Below are 16,767 nucleotides of genomic sequence, written 5' to 3'. Positions count from 1 at the left end.
ATCAAATGCATCACATGCCTCATGTGTTCTCTTTAGGAGAATTTCAGTAGAACAAATTAATAATTTCTGAAAACTGCTGTCTTCCATCTCTGTCCATCTCAAGAGCGATATACAGGTAGTCCCCGGTTAACGAACGAGATAGGGACTGTAGGTTCATTCATAACCTGAATCTATTCTTAAGTCGGAACATTGTGCTATCTCTGCCCCCTGTACCTCCTCTGTGCCTCCAGTGTCCCCCTCTGTGTCACCTCTGCCCTCTGCACCTGCTTATACAAGTTTAAAAGCCATTTTTCTTTGAATTTTTTAAAATCGATTTTCTCAAAACTACAAGTCCAATTTGAAAAAAATGTTTTTGACTTGTTCCCATGGAAACAGAAAATCCATGCCGTTTGTATCGGCGGGTCATTCGTAAGTCGGGCGTTCGTAAGTTGGGGACCAACTGTATGGTTATAATGTGTCTCTTCAGAGAGATATGTGAAAATGGCTGCATTGAAGACTACCTCTGTGCATATAAACCTGCAGAAAACAGAATTGTGTTCTACTCTAAAGAGACGCTGAAGCGGGGAAAAAAATGATTTAGTGAATTGGTTGTGTAGTACGGTTAATTACTGAAACATTAGTAGCAAAGAAAATATTCTCATATTTTTATTTTCAGTTATATAGTGTTTTTTATAACATTGCATCATTCTCTAATATTTGCAGTTTACACACTACTCAGCATTCTAAGTGATTTTACAGAGCAGCCCAGTGAACTATTGACCTGTTTTCTGGAGAGAAAAAGAAAATACAGTGACTGACAGTTGAAATAACAAGCTTCAGAAGACAGAGCCCTCTGTGACTTTGAAAGTCGTGGAGCTCAGAGGCTCTTTTGCATTGATAACAACTTGAGTTTCTTAACTCTTCCTGTACTGGAAACAATATGAGACTCATGTCTCTGCTCCTAATGTTTTATTTCTTAGCTGTACTACAAATACAAATCATTATATTGTATTTGTTTTTTTCGCTTCAGTGTCTCTTTAAAGAACTCCCATGTAGTGTAATTAAATTGAGCATTCAAAAAGAATGTAATAATTATAACAATAAATGATAACAAATGTATTATTAATGGATACCATTTGAAAATTTTTTTGTCCCTCAGAAGTTGTTAGATGCAGACAAAACACTTCCTCTAAGCTGCTGGATGAGTCAACTATCGGAAGGAGTCTGGAGATAAGAAAAGATACAGATTATTTATATTATTACAGTTCCAAGGCAAAAGTGTTATCTTTAAACCCAAATGGATCCATGAGAGAAGAAGCAGATCAGTGTTAACATGGACCTGAACTCTTGCAGAGGACAGAAGGAAAACATAGAGAAATGCACCCTGTATACTGTGTAATGTTCCTTCATCTGTACTTTGAGCTCTCAGCTGTGTCAGCTCAGGCCAAGTCAGATCAGCTAATTGGTAAACACAGGATGTTAACAATATATCTGCCTCCATGAAAGCAGGAAGTAGAAACACTGCAGATTTATTGCAGGATTTGTATCAGCTGTAACAAAAAAAAAATTTTCTTTAAAGGTTATTATGCTGTTGCGTATCCTTTAGAGCAGAGAGGACGTTCTGAGTTCAGGTCCACTTTAACAGAGTAGGAGATGTGGGAAAAGCCCATTGAACTCCCTTCAGGATTGAATGGTGTTTTTTGTGGGTTCACACTGTACCGGATGAAAAACTGATTTTGTAAAAACTGATCCATTTTCAGTTTAAACAGATCAGTTTGTTAAATTGGGCATCCGTTTTTCATCCCTTCTCCCCTTCCCCTTTTGTGCCACCTGCTCGGTACCTGTTGCCATGTGCCTCTTCCTCTGTTGCTACCTTCCACAAGGGTCCCTCGCTGCTGCCGCTGTCCCTGCATGCTAGAAACAGCAGTATACTGATCCCAGAGCCCCATTAGAAGCATCAGGCTCCCATTGGTTTGCAATCAACCAATGGAAATCCTCCCTGAGTGCCAGGGAAAATTTTCATTGGTCCACTAATCAGTGAACCAATGAGAATCCTCCCTGAGAAGGGACGATTCCAGTTGGTCTATTGTAAATCAGTTGTAGCCTGTTGATTCTGATGGGACTCTGGGATCATTATACCAGCGCTTCTAGCATGCAGGGACAGCGGCAGCAGCGGTTGAAGACCTGAATGGATGGCGGCAGGTGAGTGTTTTGCAAACCGTACGCAGCAAGCAGCCTAGTGAGAATGGCCACCACGCGTTCTTATTGACTAGCATTGATTCTGCTGGCCTCCGTCACCATCCCCTTGGTTCTTCCTATCTGGAAAAGTTGTACAGAATACTGTACTTGCATTCCTCTTATCAGAACATACTGAACTGATCCATTCCAAACAGACTGATGTGACCAGATCCTATTGATTTGCATAGGTTCCATTTGGACCCATTCTGTTTTGTTTGGCCTGATAATGTTTTTAGCAATCTTTCAAGACCTGAGTCCCTCCCATGCTGGCCACGCCCCCTCCTATCCCCTGGCAATGTCCACAACTAGCTTCTGGATACAAGGCCAGCAAGTCAGCTGGGTATGGTAAGGAGACAGTAGACAGGTCAACTTTTGGATTTATAGGATTCAGTATCACAAATAAAAGGAAAATCACACACAGCGAAAGTTTTTATGTGCCATGCTAGTGCACAAGCCTTAATATTTCAGTTAAATGAAGAGTAAAGTTGTGTGCAATGTTTGTGCATGTATATATACAGGGAGTGTAGAATTATTAGGCAAATGAGTATTTGTACATCATCCTCTTTATCCATGTTGTCTTACTCCAAGCTGTATAGGCTCGAAAGCCTACTATCAATTAAGCATATTAGGTGATGTGCATCTCTGTAATGAGAAGGGGTGTGGTCTAATGACATCAACACCCCATATCAGGTGTGCATAATTATTAGGCAACTTCCTTTCCTTTGGCAAAAGAAAAGTTAAAAAGAAAAGTCAAAAATAGTGAGATATCTTGCAGAGGGATGCAGCACTCTTAAAATTGCAAAGCTTCTGAAGCGTGATCATCGAACAATCAAGCGTTTCATTCAAAATAGTCAACAGGGTCGCAAGAAGCGTGTGGAAAAACCAAGGCGCAAAATAACTGCCCATGAACTGAGAAAAGTCAAGCGTGCAGCTGCCAAGATGCAACTTGCCACCAGTTTGGCCATATTTCAGAGTTGCAACATCACTGGAGTGCCCAAAAGCACAAGGTGTGCAATACTCAGAGACATGGCCAAGGTAAAAAAGGCTGAAAGACGACCACCACTGAACGAGACACACAAGCTGAAACGTCAAGACTGGGCCAAGAAATATCTCAAGACTGATTTTTCTAAGGTTTTATGGACTGATGAAATGAGAGTGAGTCTTGATGAGTCAGATGGATGGGCCCGTGGCTGGATTCGTAAAGGGCAGAGAGCGCCAGTCGGACTCAGACGCCAGCAAGGTGGAGGTGGAGTACTGGTTTGGGCTGGTATCATCAAAGATGAGCTTGTGGGGCCTTTTCGGGTTGAGGATGGAGTCAAGCTCAACTCCGAGTCCTACTGCCAGTTTCTGGAAGACACGTTCTTCAAGCAGTGGTACAGGAAGAAGTCTGCATCCTTCAAGAAAAACATGATTTTCACGCAGGACAATGCTCCATCACACGCGTCCAAGTACTCCACAGCGTGGCTGGCAAGAAAGGGTATAAAAGAAGAAAAACTAATGACATGGCCTCCTTGTTCACCTGATCTGAACCCCATTGAGAACCTGTGGTCCATCATAAAATGTGAGATTTACAAGGAGGGAAAACAGTACACCTCTCTGAACAGTGTCTGGGTGGCTGTGGTTGCTGCTGCACGCAATGATGATAGTGAACAGATTAAAACACTGACAGAATCCATGGATGGCAGGCTTTTGAGTGTCCTTGCAAAGAAAGGTGGCTATATTGGTCACTGATTTGTTTTTGTTTTGTTTTTGAATGTCAGAAATGTATATTTGTGAATGTTGAGATGTTATATTGGTTTCACTGGTAAAAATAAATAATTGAAATGGGTATATATTTGTTTTTTGTGAAGTTGCCTAATAATTATGCACAGTAATAGTCACCTGCACACACAGATATCCCCCTAAAATAGCTAAAACTAAAAACAAACTAAAAACTACTTTCAAAAATATTCAGCTTTGATATTAATGAGTTTTTTGGGTTCATTGAGAACATGGTTGTTGTTCAATAATAAAATGATTCCTCAAAAATACAACTTGCCTAATAATTCTATATATATATATATATATATATATATATATATATATATATATATACATAGAAATGTATGCTTATCTCAGAGTAAATGCTCTAGAAATTACTTTTTCCTATGTCACTTACAGTAGGTAGTGAAAATCTGACATATTTGTCAGGTGTTGCACTAGTCCACCTCCTCATGGGGGTTTCTCAGTCGTTTATTTGCAAAAACACTTACTGAACGGCAGTTGCTCAGAACAACACCAAAATAGTGTGCAAATAGGTAGGCAAGCTGACTGGCATCTTTGTATAGACCCTTTTCTAGGGAGGTCTTTCATAAAGAATAAAGGCAATGCTGAGAATCTCCTTTAAAGAGAACCAGAGACGAAGCACCCTCATGTATTTTATTACATTTATCAGTGGGAACATGACAGTAAACACCTACCCTGCTTTTAGTTTCATTGTTATCTGCTTAATTAGTCTATTAGCAGCTGTGATAAGAATCCCCGACTGGCTCAGTCTAGGTTTGACCTGGAATCATTATAGCTGAGTCACTCTTCTGTGGAGTCTTTTCAAGCCCAAGCCTGCTACCTCCTGGCTTAGATTCCCTGCTTTGCATACTGAGAGCTTTGATGACATGGGAGGGGCTGCTCCCGCTGAGAGAGAAGCTCTGTGGCTGCAATATGATCCCTGTGTGCTCTGTGTGCACTAGATACTGATGATGACTGCAGTTTCATTCCTATGAGAGACACTTCCTACAGGCAGCTGCACATCATACCAAAATGAAAGCACACAGATGAGCCTTTCTCATATAGCCTAGATAGCAGCATAGTCTCATATAGCCTAGACAGCACATCCAGAACAACTCATAACCCGGAAGGAGAAGGGATATGAGCCGGTGGCCATATTTGATTTTTCCTGGAGCAATAATGGATACAAAAAAACTAAAAAAGGCACACCAGGCGAAATTATCAGGTAGAGCATTTATTCTTTACAAGCTATCGACTGATATGTTTATTTTGTGTCAAACGTTCATCTCTGGTTCCCTTTAAGAGATGGACTAGTCCAAAATCTGTCAGATCTGTCAGCTTTTTACTCCCTACTGTGACAGCAACACAGGGGAAAAGTATAGGCAAGAAATGTACATTTTATAGGGACAGTATTTTAAATTTGTATTACGATAGTGGTCCTTTAACTCTTTAAATATAGTAATTATTGAATTAGACATGTCTAGTCGCACCTAAATTACCCATGTCTACAAAAAACAATTGCCCGACAATGATAATACAAATCTGACCTGTTCACCCTTGCTTTAAATCCGGAGTGTCCCTCTTTAATCTGTTGGACAAAATTAATTCGGTGAAAGACTTGTGGAACACATCAGGTCTATAAGAAAAGGTGAAGGAGGAGTACCTAGGCTGGTCGAGCATTTTAGTGTAGCGCACGACAGCAACCCTTCACTGTTGAGGATGGTGGGTTTGGTGCATGTCCAGAATCCCAAAAGGGGAGGGGACCGTGAGAAAATATTGTTGCAGCGAGAAGCTTACCTAATCTCTAAAACCGAGGCCATGGGTCCGTTAGGTTTCAATGATAAAAATGACCTTGCTGTGTTCCTTGAAAGGTAGATAAAAAATGACATAGGCTTTTCTTGCTCCTAATCTAAATATTAGATATGCATTTATAAATTTGCTGTAAGGGAATATTTGAGGGAGGGTCTTTGTATGGGAGGGGCTATTTAAGTGGGAGGGTAAAGCGAATGGTCGAGCTAATTCCAATATGGATCTCCTTGATATACTTCCTTCTTGGGCTGAATCTGTGGCGTTGCTTTTCTTGTTTCATTACACTTGGCGACCTTTTCTCACCTTTCGCTAATGGTTTCTGTAATTACTTATATGTATGAGCTACCGTGCCTCTTATCCTGAGTATTCTTCCAGGTTGTGTGCACAGGCCGCCAGGCCATTGCTCCCCCTGGTTAGTCAGCAACCCTGTACTAATTAGCAAAAAGTTTTTTGCTAGGGATTGGCAGCATGATGTATCCCACGCGGATGAATGGACGCATGGTATGCGACATTCAGCCGTGGGAGGCAGCCAACCCATATATGCCGCATGCGCATGCGTATTTTTGTACGCATGCGGCCGCGTCATGCGTACAGAACAATCTGATTGGCCGGTGGGATCATGTGAGCGCACCCGGAAGTTCTTTAAAAGGGAAGCGCTGTCTTGCTGGCGTGGAGCTCCTGTCCCACGCTGCCAAGATCTGAAGGGTCCTTGATGATGCATCTCTGATGTGAAACAATTGTTGACCGAGGGGTCTCTATGCTGGGTGCACCTGGATGGGGTGAAGTATTGCCTTTTTGCTGTCAAATCTGTTGGAATGTTGCCTGCAATGCATCATTAAACACAGAGGTGTGCATTTTACTGGTGCCCACGTTTTTCTTTGCCTGTGATGAACAAAAATTAATTCGGTGAAAGCTTCTTTACAAAAAAACAAACGTGCCCATTAAAAACAAAACTGGCAAACCTTTCATTTATACCCCAGTCTTCTGCTAAAGAGACAGACAGATGATCCACTGTTGCATCGTTCTAGCAGTGACAAAATATGTGAAAAACACATCATAAAAACCTACAATATATAAAACGCAGTCCTAGTAACAAAGGCCATGCTGGGAAAGAGTTAACGGTCATTGCAGAGGGATAAGCATGAACCATCCCTGCCTTCCAAGAGACCTACTGTACCAATTACAGCTGAGCTTCATTTAAGGAGATTTGAAGCGATTAAGTTACGGTAATTAGTGGGGTCTCATTTGCATGTACTTAGTCAAATTAATTTGCAGAGCTTTGTGTAATATCTTTTTAATTTGTTAAGTGGTCCACGTGGATGCAGATGAAATTTGTTTACAAACACAGCATATGGGCTGAAACAGCTTTACAGTGCTTTTCCTCTTGCACAGTTGTATTGGCTACTTGGAAACCGGTTGTTTAAATGTTTAAAGGGTCCAATTAAGTTTGAGCCTGCATGGAGGGAATCTCTGAATAGATCTAATTCGGATCTGCTCAGAATGAGAATGATTAAGATTTGCAGTCCCAGAGCAGCGTAATCTCAGGATGCAGATAATGGGCAGCGTATCCTAAAGCCGTGTAATAAAAGTAATTTGGTGCCCCAAAGCTCTTTATATATTTACTTTGCTGATAAGACGTCGGATAATTCTCTCTCTGGATAAATGAGTTCACTTTGCTGAGGTTTAGTTAATTGTTCAAAATGGCTGCTTAGAAAGGAATAGTGCACTTTACTCCGCTTGTGCTGGTGCACATATTTACCAGATGCTGTGGTTATATTATTTATCTTAAACACACAGCACAGTGGGAATCAGGGTGGCTTAAAGGAATACTATCGATACCCAAGTGTTCTAAAATGACAGTGTGCAAATAATGTCTAAGTAGCTGTGTAAACATTTTCCTACTTTTCATGTTAAATATCAGAGGCAAAAACTGTAATTTATTGAGGGTAGGATTCAGCTATATTGGGACAAATCAATTGCAGAACGGATGTCTGCTTCAATGCACAGCCAGAGTTGCATATCAGACTACAGAAAGCAAATATCAAACATATCAAACTCTGAAAGCAAAAACGGTATGAAAAGCTGTGACTATTAGTTACATTTCCTCTACTATCTTCAGACACTTCAGTCAGAAACACAGGACACAGGAGCTGCAGCTCCTGTGTCCTGTCTCTCTCTGTCACACACAGAGCTACACAGAGTTAACTGATCAAGTGTGAGGGGAATTTCCCCTCTCCTCATGGCTCAGTCAGCCGTCAGTTTTGGCGTCAGTAAACTTTGAAAGTATTTTGCTAACAGTAAACAAAGGAGTTGCTACTAAAATGTATACACCAGTACTTAGCAGCACTTCCCAAACAATTCCTGTGTCAATTGAAAAAAATATGTGAATCGATAGTATTCCTTTAAGGTGCCCATTGATGATGTCATTTTTAGTGAATGATTGTATTTTCATTGAGATTAATCAGATCATATTGTGTTCCTTAAAGTAATATGAAACCCAGCATTGGTTCTTTGCTCTAAACTATTTACAGCATATAATATACTACCACAATTTTTTTTTTTTTTTTTTTTAGCAAAATGGCATTCAAACAGTTAAACACACAACTTATTTTTCAATAGAAAGCTGCAGTGAGAGCTGCATCTGAACTGGTGATAACATTATTTTGTGTTTACTTAATTGTAGCAAGTGAAGAATGTAAACATTCCCTGGCAGTTCTGAAACTCCTTGTAATGTGTCAAGAACATAGACAGCAGTTCAGAATTCATTACTGGGTACATTATAATATAAATATACCGGTGACAAATAAAATGCAATGGCACCTTTCAGAGCGAATAAACTGTACTTTGGGCACTTGTCATTTCGAAATTAATAATAATACTTGTGCACAAAAGCAAATACTGTATGATGTATGGGTGATAAAAAGTAGGAAAACACATTTTTTTTGAGTGTTATGTCTTAATACCGTTTTAAACAAATGATTGTTCATTCTGGACTTTTTTCATAGATTTGATCATAACTAAAATTCTTTAGTGATGTGGATTGATTTAATAAACCTATTGAAAATATGATCGTTTGCTAAAAATTATATTGTTGCTGGGCATCTTCAGAGCTTAGGTCTTCAGTGTGGTAATGAATGTGTATGCACCTTTACAATGCTGAAAATCTGTAGGTGATTCGGACTAGTGCTTACTCGAGGGGCTATGGCCCACTAGATCGATTTCAGTGGAGATTTGGAATCGCAGACGATCATCAGCAAATCCAGAAATCGTTATGCCAATGAAAGTGGATGGGCAGCACAGTGGCATAGTGGTTAGCTCTCCTGCCTTGCTGTGCTGAGTCCCTGGTTGAAATCCCAGCCACTATCTGCATGGAGTTTGTATGTTCTCCCAGTGTCTGTGTAGGTTTCCTCTGGGCACTCCAGTTTCCTCTGACATCCCAAAAACATACAGAAAAGTTAATTGGCTTCCCCCTATATTTTCCCTAGACTATGATACGTACATAGACATATGATTATGGTAGGGATTAGATTGTGAACCCCTGTGAGGGACAGCTTAGTGATAAGACAATCTACTCCATACAGCGCTGTGGAAGATGTTGGCACAATATAAATAATAATAATGTAGCAATATAGTTCATATAGTTTATAGGACATTCCTCAAGCCAAATACTTTTTTTGTTTTGTTTTAACCACCCTGGCGTTCTGATTAAATCGCCAGGGTGGCTGCGGGAGGGTTTTTTTTAAATAAAAAAAAAACTATTTCATGCAGCCAACTGAAAGTTGGCTGCATGAAAGCCCACTAGAGGGCGCTCCGGAGGCGATCTTCCGATCGCCTCCGGCGCCCAGAATAAACAAGGAAGGCCGCAATGAGCGGCCTTCCTTGTTTTGCTTATATCGTCGCCATAGCGACGAGCGGAGTGACGTCATCGACGTCAGCCGACGTCCTGACGTCAGCCGCCTCCGATCCAGCCCTTAGCGCTGGCCGGAACTTTTTGTTCCGGCTACGCTGGGCTCAGGCGGCTGGGGGGACCCTCTTTCGCCGCTGCTCGCGGCGAATCGCCGCAGAGCGGCGGCGATCAGGCAGCACACGCGGCTGGCAAAGTGCCGGCTGCGTGTGCTGCTTTTTATTTCATTCAAATCGGCCCAGCAGGGCCTGAGCGGCAGCCGCTGGCGGTGTTGGACGAGCTGAGCTCGTCCAGACCGCTCAGCTGGTTAATACTCTAATTCCCTATAAACTAAACAAGCCTCGCCCACAGCTTCTCCAGAGAGCCTTGGCACTCTGAGCCTTAGTAGCAAGGGCTTATGGGAGCTCAGTCTGGGCAGGAGGAGGAGGAGGTTACTAGACAGAGGGAAGGAGGGAGGAGGAGAGGGGAGGGAGGTTTTCACAGGCTGAGGGCTGGAGAGGCTATCAGCTTGCCTGTGTGTAATGTGACAAACAGAACATAGCTGCCCTCATTGTATCACAGGAATAAATAATCATAAATCAATCCACATCACTAAAGAATTTAAGTTATGATCAAATCTATTAAACAAATCCAGAATGAACAATCATTTGTTTAAAACGGTATTAAAGAGACTCTGAAGTCTCTAAAAAAACATATTTTTAATTCAAAAATATGTTTAATATTTTATCCCTAACTAAACCGCCGCATCCCCACCGCTATAAATTATCTAAACCCCCCCCCAAACTCCCCAGGGCACACTACAGGGAGCGCTTCTGTGTGAGGCAGGGCTATCAGCTGCAGCCCTGCTTCACACGCGTCTGTCAGCCCGGATCGCCGCCTCTCCCCCGCCCCTCTCAGCCTTCCTTCACTGAGAGGGGCAGGGAGAGGCGGAAATCCGCAGCTGACAGACGCGTGTGAAGCAGGGCTGCAGCTCATAGCCCTGCCTCACACTGAAGCGTACAGGGCAGCAAAATCCACGACCAAGAAAGTCGTGGATTTTGCAGGGGAGAGGGAGGAGGGAGTTTGTGGGGATTTAGATAGTTTATAGCGGCGGGGATGCGGCGGTTTAGTTAGGGATAAAATATTAAACATATATTTGAAATAAAAATACTTTTTTTAGAGACTTCAGAGTCTCTTTAATACCATTTTAAACAAATGATTGTTCATTCTGGACTTTTTTTTATAGATTTGATCATAACTAAAATTCTTTAGTGATGTGGATTGATTTAATAACCCTATTGAAAATATGATTGTTTGCTAAAAATTGTATTGTTGCTGGGCATCTTCAGCAAGGGGTTATGGGAGCTCAGTCTGGGCAGGAGGAGGAGGTTACTAGCCAGAGATTTCAGAGACAGAGGGAAGGAGGGAGGAGGAGAGGGGAGTGAGGTTTTCACAGGCTGAGGGCTGGAGAGGCTATCAGCTTGCCTGTGTGTAATGTGACAAACAGAACATGGCTGCCCTCATTGTATCACAGGATTAAATAATCATAAACTGTTGAAGCTGTTTGCAGCTAGATTTGCTGTGTAAACTATCTAAACTGTAGATAAGATATACTGTATAGAAAAGTTACTTGTTAGGATTAGTTTTTCATCTCGGATCCGCTTTAAGACATACTCCTTTGTTTCTTTGTATGGGATAATTGGGGATATTGCAAGAGGAAGTGAAAGTAAATTTCTCCACTGGTGGTGACAAAAACATCAGTTAGGGCCCTTTTCCACTAGCAATCGCTAGCGTTCGCGCTAAACGCTAGCGATTGCTGAATCGCAAGTGCAGGAAACTTCCCGGTGATTGCGTTCACGATTTTGCTTTGCAATGCACTGCATAGCAAAATCGCGGCAAAGATCGCTCCGCGGTGCGATCGCGTTTGAGTCAAAAACGAATCGGTTTGCGGTTTTGCGATTCAGCATCGCAAACGCCGCTAGTGGAAAAGGGCCCTCAAAACACTTTATGGTGACATGGGAAAGTTTTAGAACTTCTGTCAGTTTTCTTCTTTTTGTCTTTTTTTTCCCTTGAACTTTTCTTTATTTCATTTCCTGTCTAGAGGATTGGGGTTACTTCTACAGTGGATGATGGTCATTCTATTAATTGATAACACAAACACCAGCAATTAAAACATTCAGTGGTTACAAATCTTGCCCACGCTACCTGACATTAAAAAGTTCTAACTGGAGTTCCGGTTGAAATAAAGCCTGTCTAAAGTTCTTGTAAACCCCTGACCTCTGGCTGTGGGTAAATGATGTGCTTTGCTTTATAGAGACTGGTGGAATCTGCATTGCCCCTCGTCCATCTGAGCAGGATGCGGATCTGATCCCTGGTATGGCTATGAGACCTTTCTTTGGCATAAGACCTACGCTTCTAGATGAAAAGGTATGGGGTATGGAGTTAAACGTAATAAAGAATTGTCTTTATGAAAAGTAATATAGGAGAATACTTTCTAAAAATGCTTTAGATTGGACTGTGCAAAAGAAACAAGCAAGTCGATACCAATCAGAGTAATTATAGCTCTTTATTCCATAAATTGATGGGCAGAAGTGACAGACTGCTGTTTCAGGAGTTCTGGCTATTGCAGTTTGAGAAGGGGAGTGAACTCCTGAAACAGTGGTCTATCACTGCTGCTCATCAATTTATGGAATAAAGACCTATAATTACTCTTAGTGGTGCTGACCCAGTTGTTTGTTTTATACTGGCTCTCCCCAGGAAGTACTGGGGTTTTGGGTCAAGGCACACACTTATTTAACTTTTGGCTTGTTGATTCGCCCCTCCATTCAACGGTTTGCTAGATTGTACTGTGGAAATGTAGAGGAGGCCAGAGAAGAGTGGACCAAGCTATTTATACTTTCTGTCTGGGTTGTCCAAAGCGATTCAGCTAATTTCGGGGCAGCGGTTTGGGTGCCACCATAGACCATAATAAGAATTACGGCTAGAGGGGTGCTAAGTGACTAATTCGGATTATGTATTTCCCCCTAGCTGTGACAACTTGTTAGGGGAATAGCATTAACGCCACAGAGGAGTTTGGCTGCAGCAGGCTGAGCCATCTTTTAGCTTCACCCTGCTCCGAAATTTGGCCGCAGCCATTTCAAATATATACATACAAAGGGTTACAAAGCAATGTAAATCTATAATGCAGTATTTTACGCCTGGGAAATCACATTAACTAGTTGTGTAAAGCAAATTTAACAAGCTGATATGTAAAAAACATTATTAAGTTTGCAATTAAACTAGGGGCTAAAATAAATATACATAATATAAGTTTAGCTTCGACTTCAAGAGTCAGCCTGATTTACTTTACCAGGCTGGAGGTCATTGGAAAAAACAGGTTTCCAACTGTTTTTTCCAACTCTAATCTAAAGTCATTTCAAATCACAACAATAGTATCAGTGAATCAGTATATCAGCTGTTGTGTGAATGGATTTACATGTTAGAATATACCTTCTTAGTACAGTATATGATATTTTTGCAGATACAAATCTGAATCTTTTAACATGCTGAAAACAGCATGATATCAATCACTGTCAAATCTAGCCTGCTTGCATTTTAGGACCTTGGACAGTATCATGATTAAGTTTTTTTTCTTCTGATAACCAGGGTAGTGTAATTGAAGGTGGTGATGTTTCTGGGGCTCTGTGTATTGAAAGGCCATGGCCCGGAATGGCCAGAACCATCTATGGAGATCATCAGAGATTTTTTGATGCTTACTTCAAACCGTACCCAGGTAAGCATTACAGGCATGTTGGTGAAGTAAAGCTCTGAAATAGCGTCCTGTTAGCCTATACAGACATTTAACTTTTTGGCTTCATCAAAAAATAGGCTGCACTAATCTCAGTCATATTAATATTGTATTGAGTACCCAGTTAAGTTGTGGTGAACCAGAACCACTTGAATGTTGTAAGTGAGTAAAAGGAGCGTAAAAGCCCCCTACTGAAAACGCCAGTGGAGCCCCAGCATCCACCAAGGTGCCTGCAGGATATGGGGGCCAGCGCCTCCTCCACCTCCCTCCAATACACAGCCCCCCTCCAGTGCTGTCCCTGGTAGCCACTGTCAACCCCCCAAATACAGAGAAGCATAGCAGAGAAGCTATACTGCCCATTATTGAGATTCTCCAGAGTGCTTGGTCCGATATCTTCTGCAATGCCATCTGCAGCAGCCTATTAGCACACAGCCCTGCAATGCTCCTGAGTGTTCCTGCATGTCATGTGACATACAGGAACCCTAAGAGCCTTATAGGGTTATGTGCCAGTGGGTGGGCATTTGGTCTTACTTAAATAAAACCGATTAGAGTCTTAACGATCCATGACAAGCCTGGAGAACCTTAACTGCAGTTTCCATAGAGACAAACGTAGAGCAGCATTTTCTCACTGCTAGTCCTGGTTAATGGTTTGACTAATCTGTCTATTTGGACAGGTCTGTACTTTCCACATATGGAAATTAGCCAACATGTTATGTAGCACAGTAAATAAGATGATAATTGTAATAACATTGATAATTTCTTAAACATTTCTTTAGTCTACAAACTACAATTCTTTTAATTCCAAATATGAAAACTGCACTATGTACATAGAAACGCCCTTCAATGGGCTTGTACTGTATTAGCCTTCAGGTCTTATTTGACAACTTCAAATTATGCAACTTCATAATAGATTGCTTAGTAAGAGCTGTAACAAGAAATATGAATGAATCAGAAAATCTGATAATGTTATATATTAACATGACATTACTTACCTGGTTAATGATCAACACACTGGATTGTACCTTATTTCTCTTTCACTACCTCTGCTTGAGATTAGCATAATCAGCAATAATAACCATCCATGGAAACCTAGAAGAGATAGATCTGTTTGCTAAATAACCATCTTAAAAAATAAAACCCCTGTGTCCCTGCGTCCTCCTGTGTCCCTGTGCCCGTGCTTTTGCCCTGCTGCGCATGCGTGGCACGTGGTCGGCCCTTGGAACAGCAGGACGGGGCCAGGGGGACGGGTGCATGCGCACAACGTGTACGCGTGGGTATGCGTCGAGGCCGTGCGCGCATGTGGGAGGGGAGGGGGGGTTGTTAGGTCAGAGGCTTAGTGCCCATTATAGTAACATGCCTTAGGTCTAGTATAGTGATAATACTCCCTACCCTTGATAGCAGTAGTAGCCTCTATTATGTTGGCTTGTTTGGTATGGTTTTCTAATTACTTTAATAAATGATTTAACTTTTCTAAACATGGTGGGGCCTTGTTTGTTCCTAGCACATGGGTTCTCAAGCTGGGTGCCGCAACACCCTGGTGCACCTCGAGCCACTCCCAGGGGTGCCTTGGCATACATCTCCATCCTTTTGTGCATTGCCATCGGGTAATGCAACCACACATTGATATACAAAGGAGGGTGGGTCAGTGATCACTTAGAGGGGTGATGTTGCCTAATGAGGGTCACTGACTACTTGAAGGGGGAATGTGGCCTAATCATCATCACTATCTACTTGTAAGGAGGGAAATGCTGCCTAATCATCATCACTAGCTACTTGAGGGGCGGAGGGATGCTACCTAATTGAGGGAGGTGGGTTATCACTGACTACTTGGAGGGGGAATGATGCCTAATAAGCATCACTAGCTACTTGGAGGGGGGAAGGGGTGTGTGCTGCCTAATAAAGGTCATAACAACATTTCGGTAGTTGTTGTGCCTAGAGGTGCCTTGCTTGAAAAAATATTCAAAGCCATCAAGGTGTCATTACCCCAAGAAGTTTGAGAACCACTGTCCCAGCAAATTGTAAAATATAATAAAAGTCAAATAAAGAAAGCCGTTTTTAGAGTCCAATTTTCCTAGTTGCATGTATGCTGCATCTGCAAGTGTGCACAAAATCTGATGCAGTGTTGCACAGATGTGTGTGCACAAAATAAACCATGGACATAAGCCCACAGGTAGGTGATTGCGCACACAGGGCTAAAGATATATGCAAAGAAGATGTTATATATTAGTATTCCATTCAGGCTGGTAGATGTACATACCAGACAGTGCAAGCGAAATGCAATGTAACTTAGTGATTTATGCCACTTAAAAATATCATGTGACCAGTGTAGCGCAATGGATATAATGCAGTTCTCAATCAACTTTCTAATGTTGCTTTTAGTAAGATACTATCAAATCTTCATCCAACCACATAAGGAGCGGAAGGATGTGGTTGGTTAGTCATACATCAAAATGTTGAACAATAATTTGAATTACTTTGCATTACATTGTAACCTAATATTTCCAGGTTACTATTTCACCGGAGATGGAGCTTACAGGTCAGAGGAAGGCTATTACCAGATAACTGGGAGGATGGATGATGTGATAAATATCAGCGGGCACCGTTTGGGCACGGCAGAAATCGAAGATGCGCTGGTAATTACAATTCTGGAAACATGGTTTAATCCTTTAGCTGCCAATTTATTTAGAGGCTTGCAAGTGCTCCAGGCTGGTTTATTAGTACATTTTTTTAAATGTCTTATTTGTTACATTTCCTTGCTACTAATTAGTACTGCTGTAATGTGTATTTATGGCCACTTGTCACTAGGGGGCAGTGTGGGGCAATAACAGAGGACTTGTGCTTTTAGTTTCTATATCCTCTGCAAACAGAGGGACATCAAAGCATTTCAAGAATTTACAGCACAAGAAGTTCTGCCAGCCGAGGTCAAAAACAGTGCACTTATCTCAAACGAGATAATTCCTTTGAAACTACTAATGGGTTAAAGGCAAAACTTGGCCGATACTAGCAGAATTCATCTGAAATTAATACTTTTATGGGAGACTGAAAATAGATGACAGCCAATGGAGAGTGCTGACAAAAGGAGCCTGCCTATTGAGTATAATGTGCCATCACATGTGTTTCTCTTTACACCGTGCATACTTATATGTGGAAAAATTAAACCGTTTTCGATAGCTCCAGAATTAAACTAATGTAAAAAAGATATACATTGGCTTTTATCCAATTAACTTTTTCTCCCAAGACATCATTTTACATCTTATTGAAAGAAAAAAAAAAAAAAAACCAACAACTTTTCAGCTCTTAGTAATTG

At 41.5% G+C, this 16,767-nt stretch overlaps 2 protein-coding genes across 4 annotated transcripts in view; both read left to right on the top strand.

Annotated features, from left to right (window-relative positions):
* The window catches only part of ABHD12 (abhydrolase domain containing 12, lysophospholipase), a 1,393,598-nt gene that overhangs the window by 1,009,200 nt on the left and 367,631 nt on the right, over nt 1-16,767 (top strand). The window lies entirely within an intron of this gene.
* ACSS1 (acyl-CoA synthetase short chain family member 1) overlaps nt 1-16,767 on the top strand; it is a 165,033-nt gene that overhangs the window by 109,346 nt on the left and 38,920 nt on the right. For both annotated transcript variants that reach the window (XM_068232237.1, XM_068232238.1), the window contains exons 9-11: nt 11,988-12,100; nt 13,319-13,445; nt 15,966-16,093. In XM_068232237.1, the coding sequence (XP_068088338.1) occupies nt 11,988-12,100; nt 13,319-13,445; nt 15,966-16,093 (368 nt within the window). The remainder of the gene's footprint in view (nt 1-11,987; nt 12,101-13,318; nt 13,446-15,965; nt 16,094-16,767) is intronic.

Source organism: Hyperolius riggenbachi, chromosome 4, assembly GCF_040937935.1.
Source record: "Hyperolius riggenbachi isolate aHypRig1 chromosome 4, aHypRig1.pri, whole genome shotgun sequence".
Lineage (NCBI taxonomy): Eukaryota > Metazoa > Chordata > Amphibia > Anura > Hyperoliidae > Hyperolius > Hyperolius riggenbachi.
The sequence above is the reverse complement of the archived record's forward strand: the minus strand, read 5'-3'. Positions and strand labels throughout refer to the sequence as shown.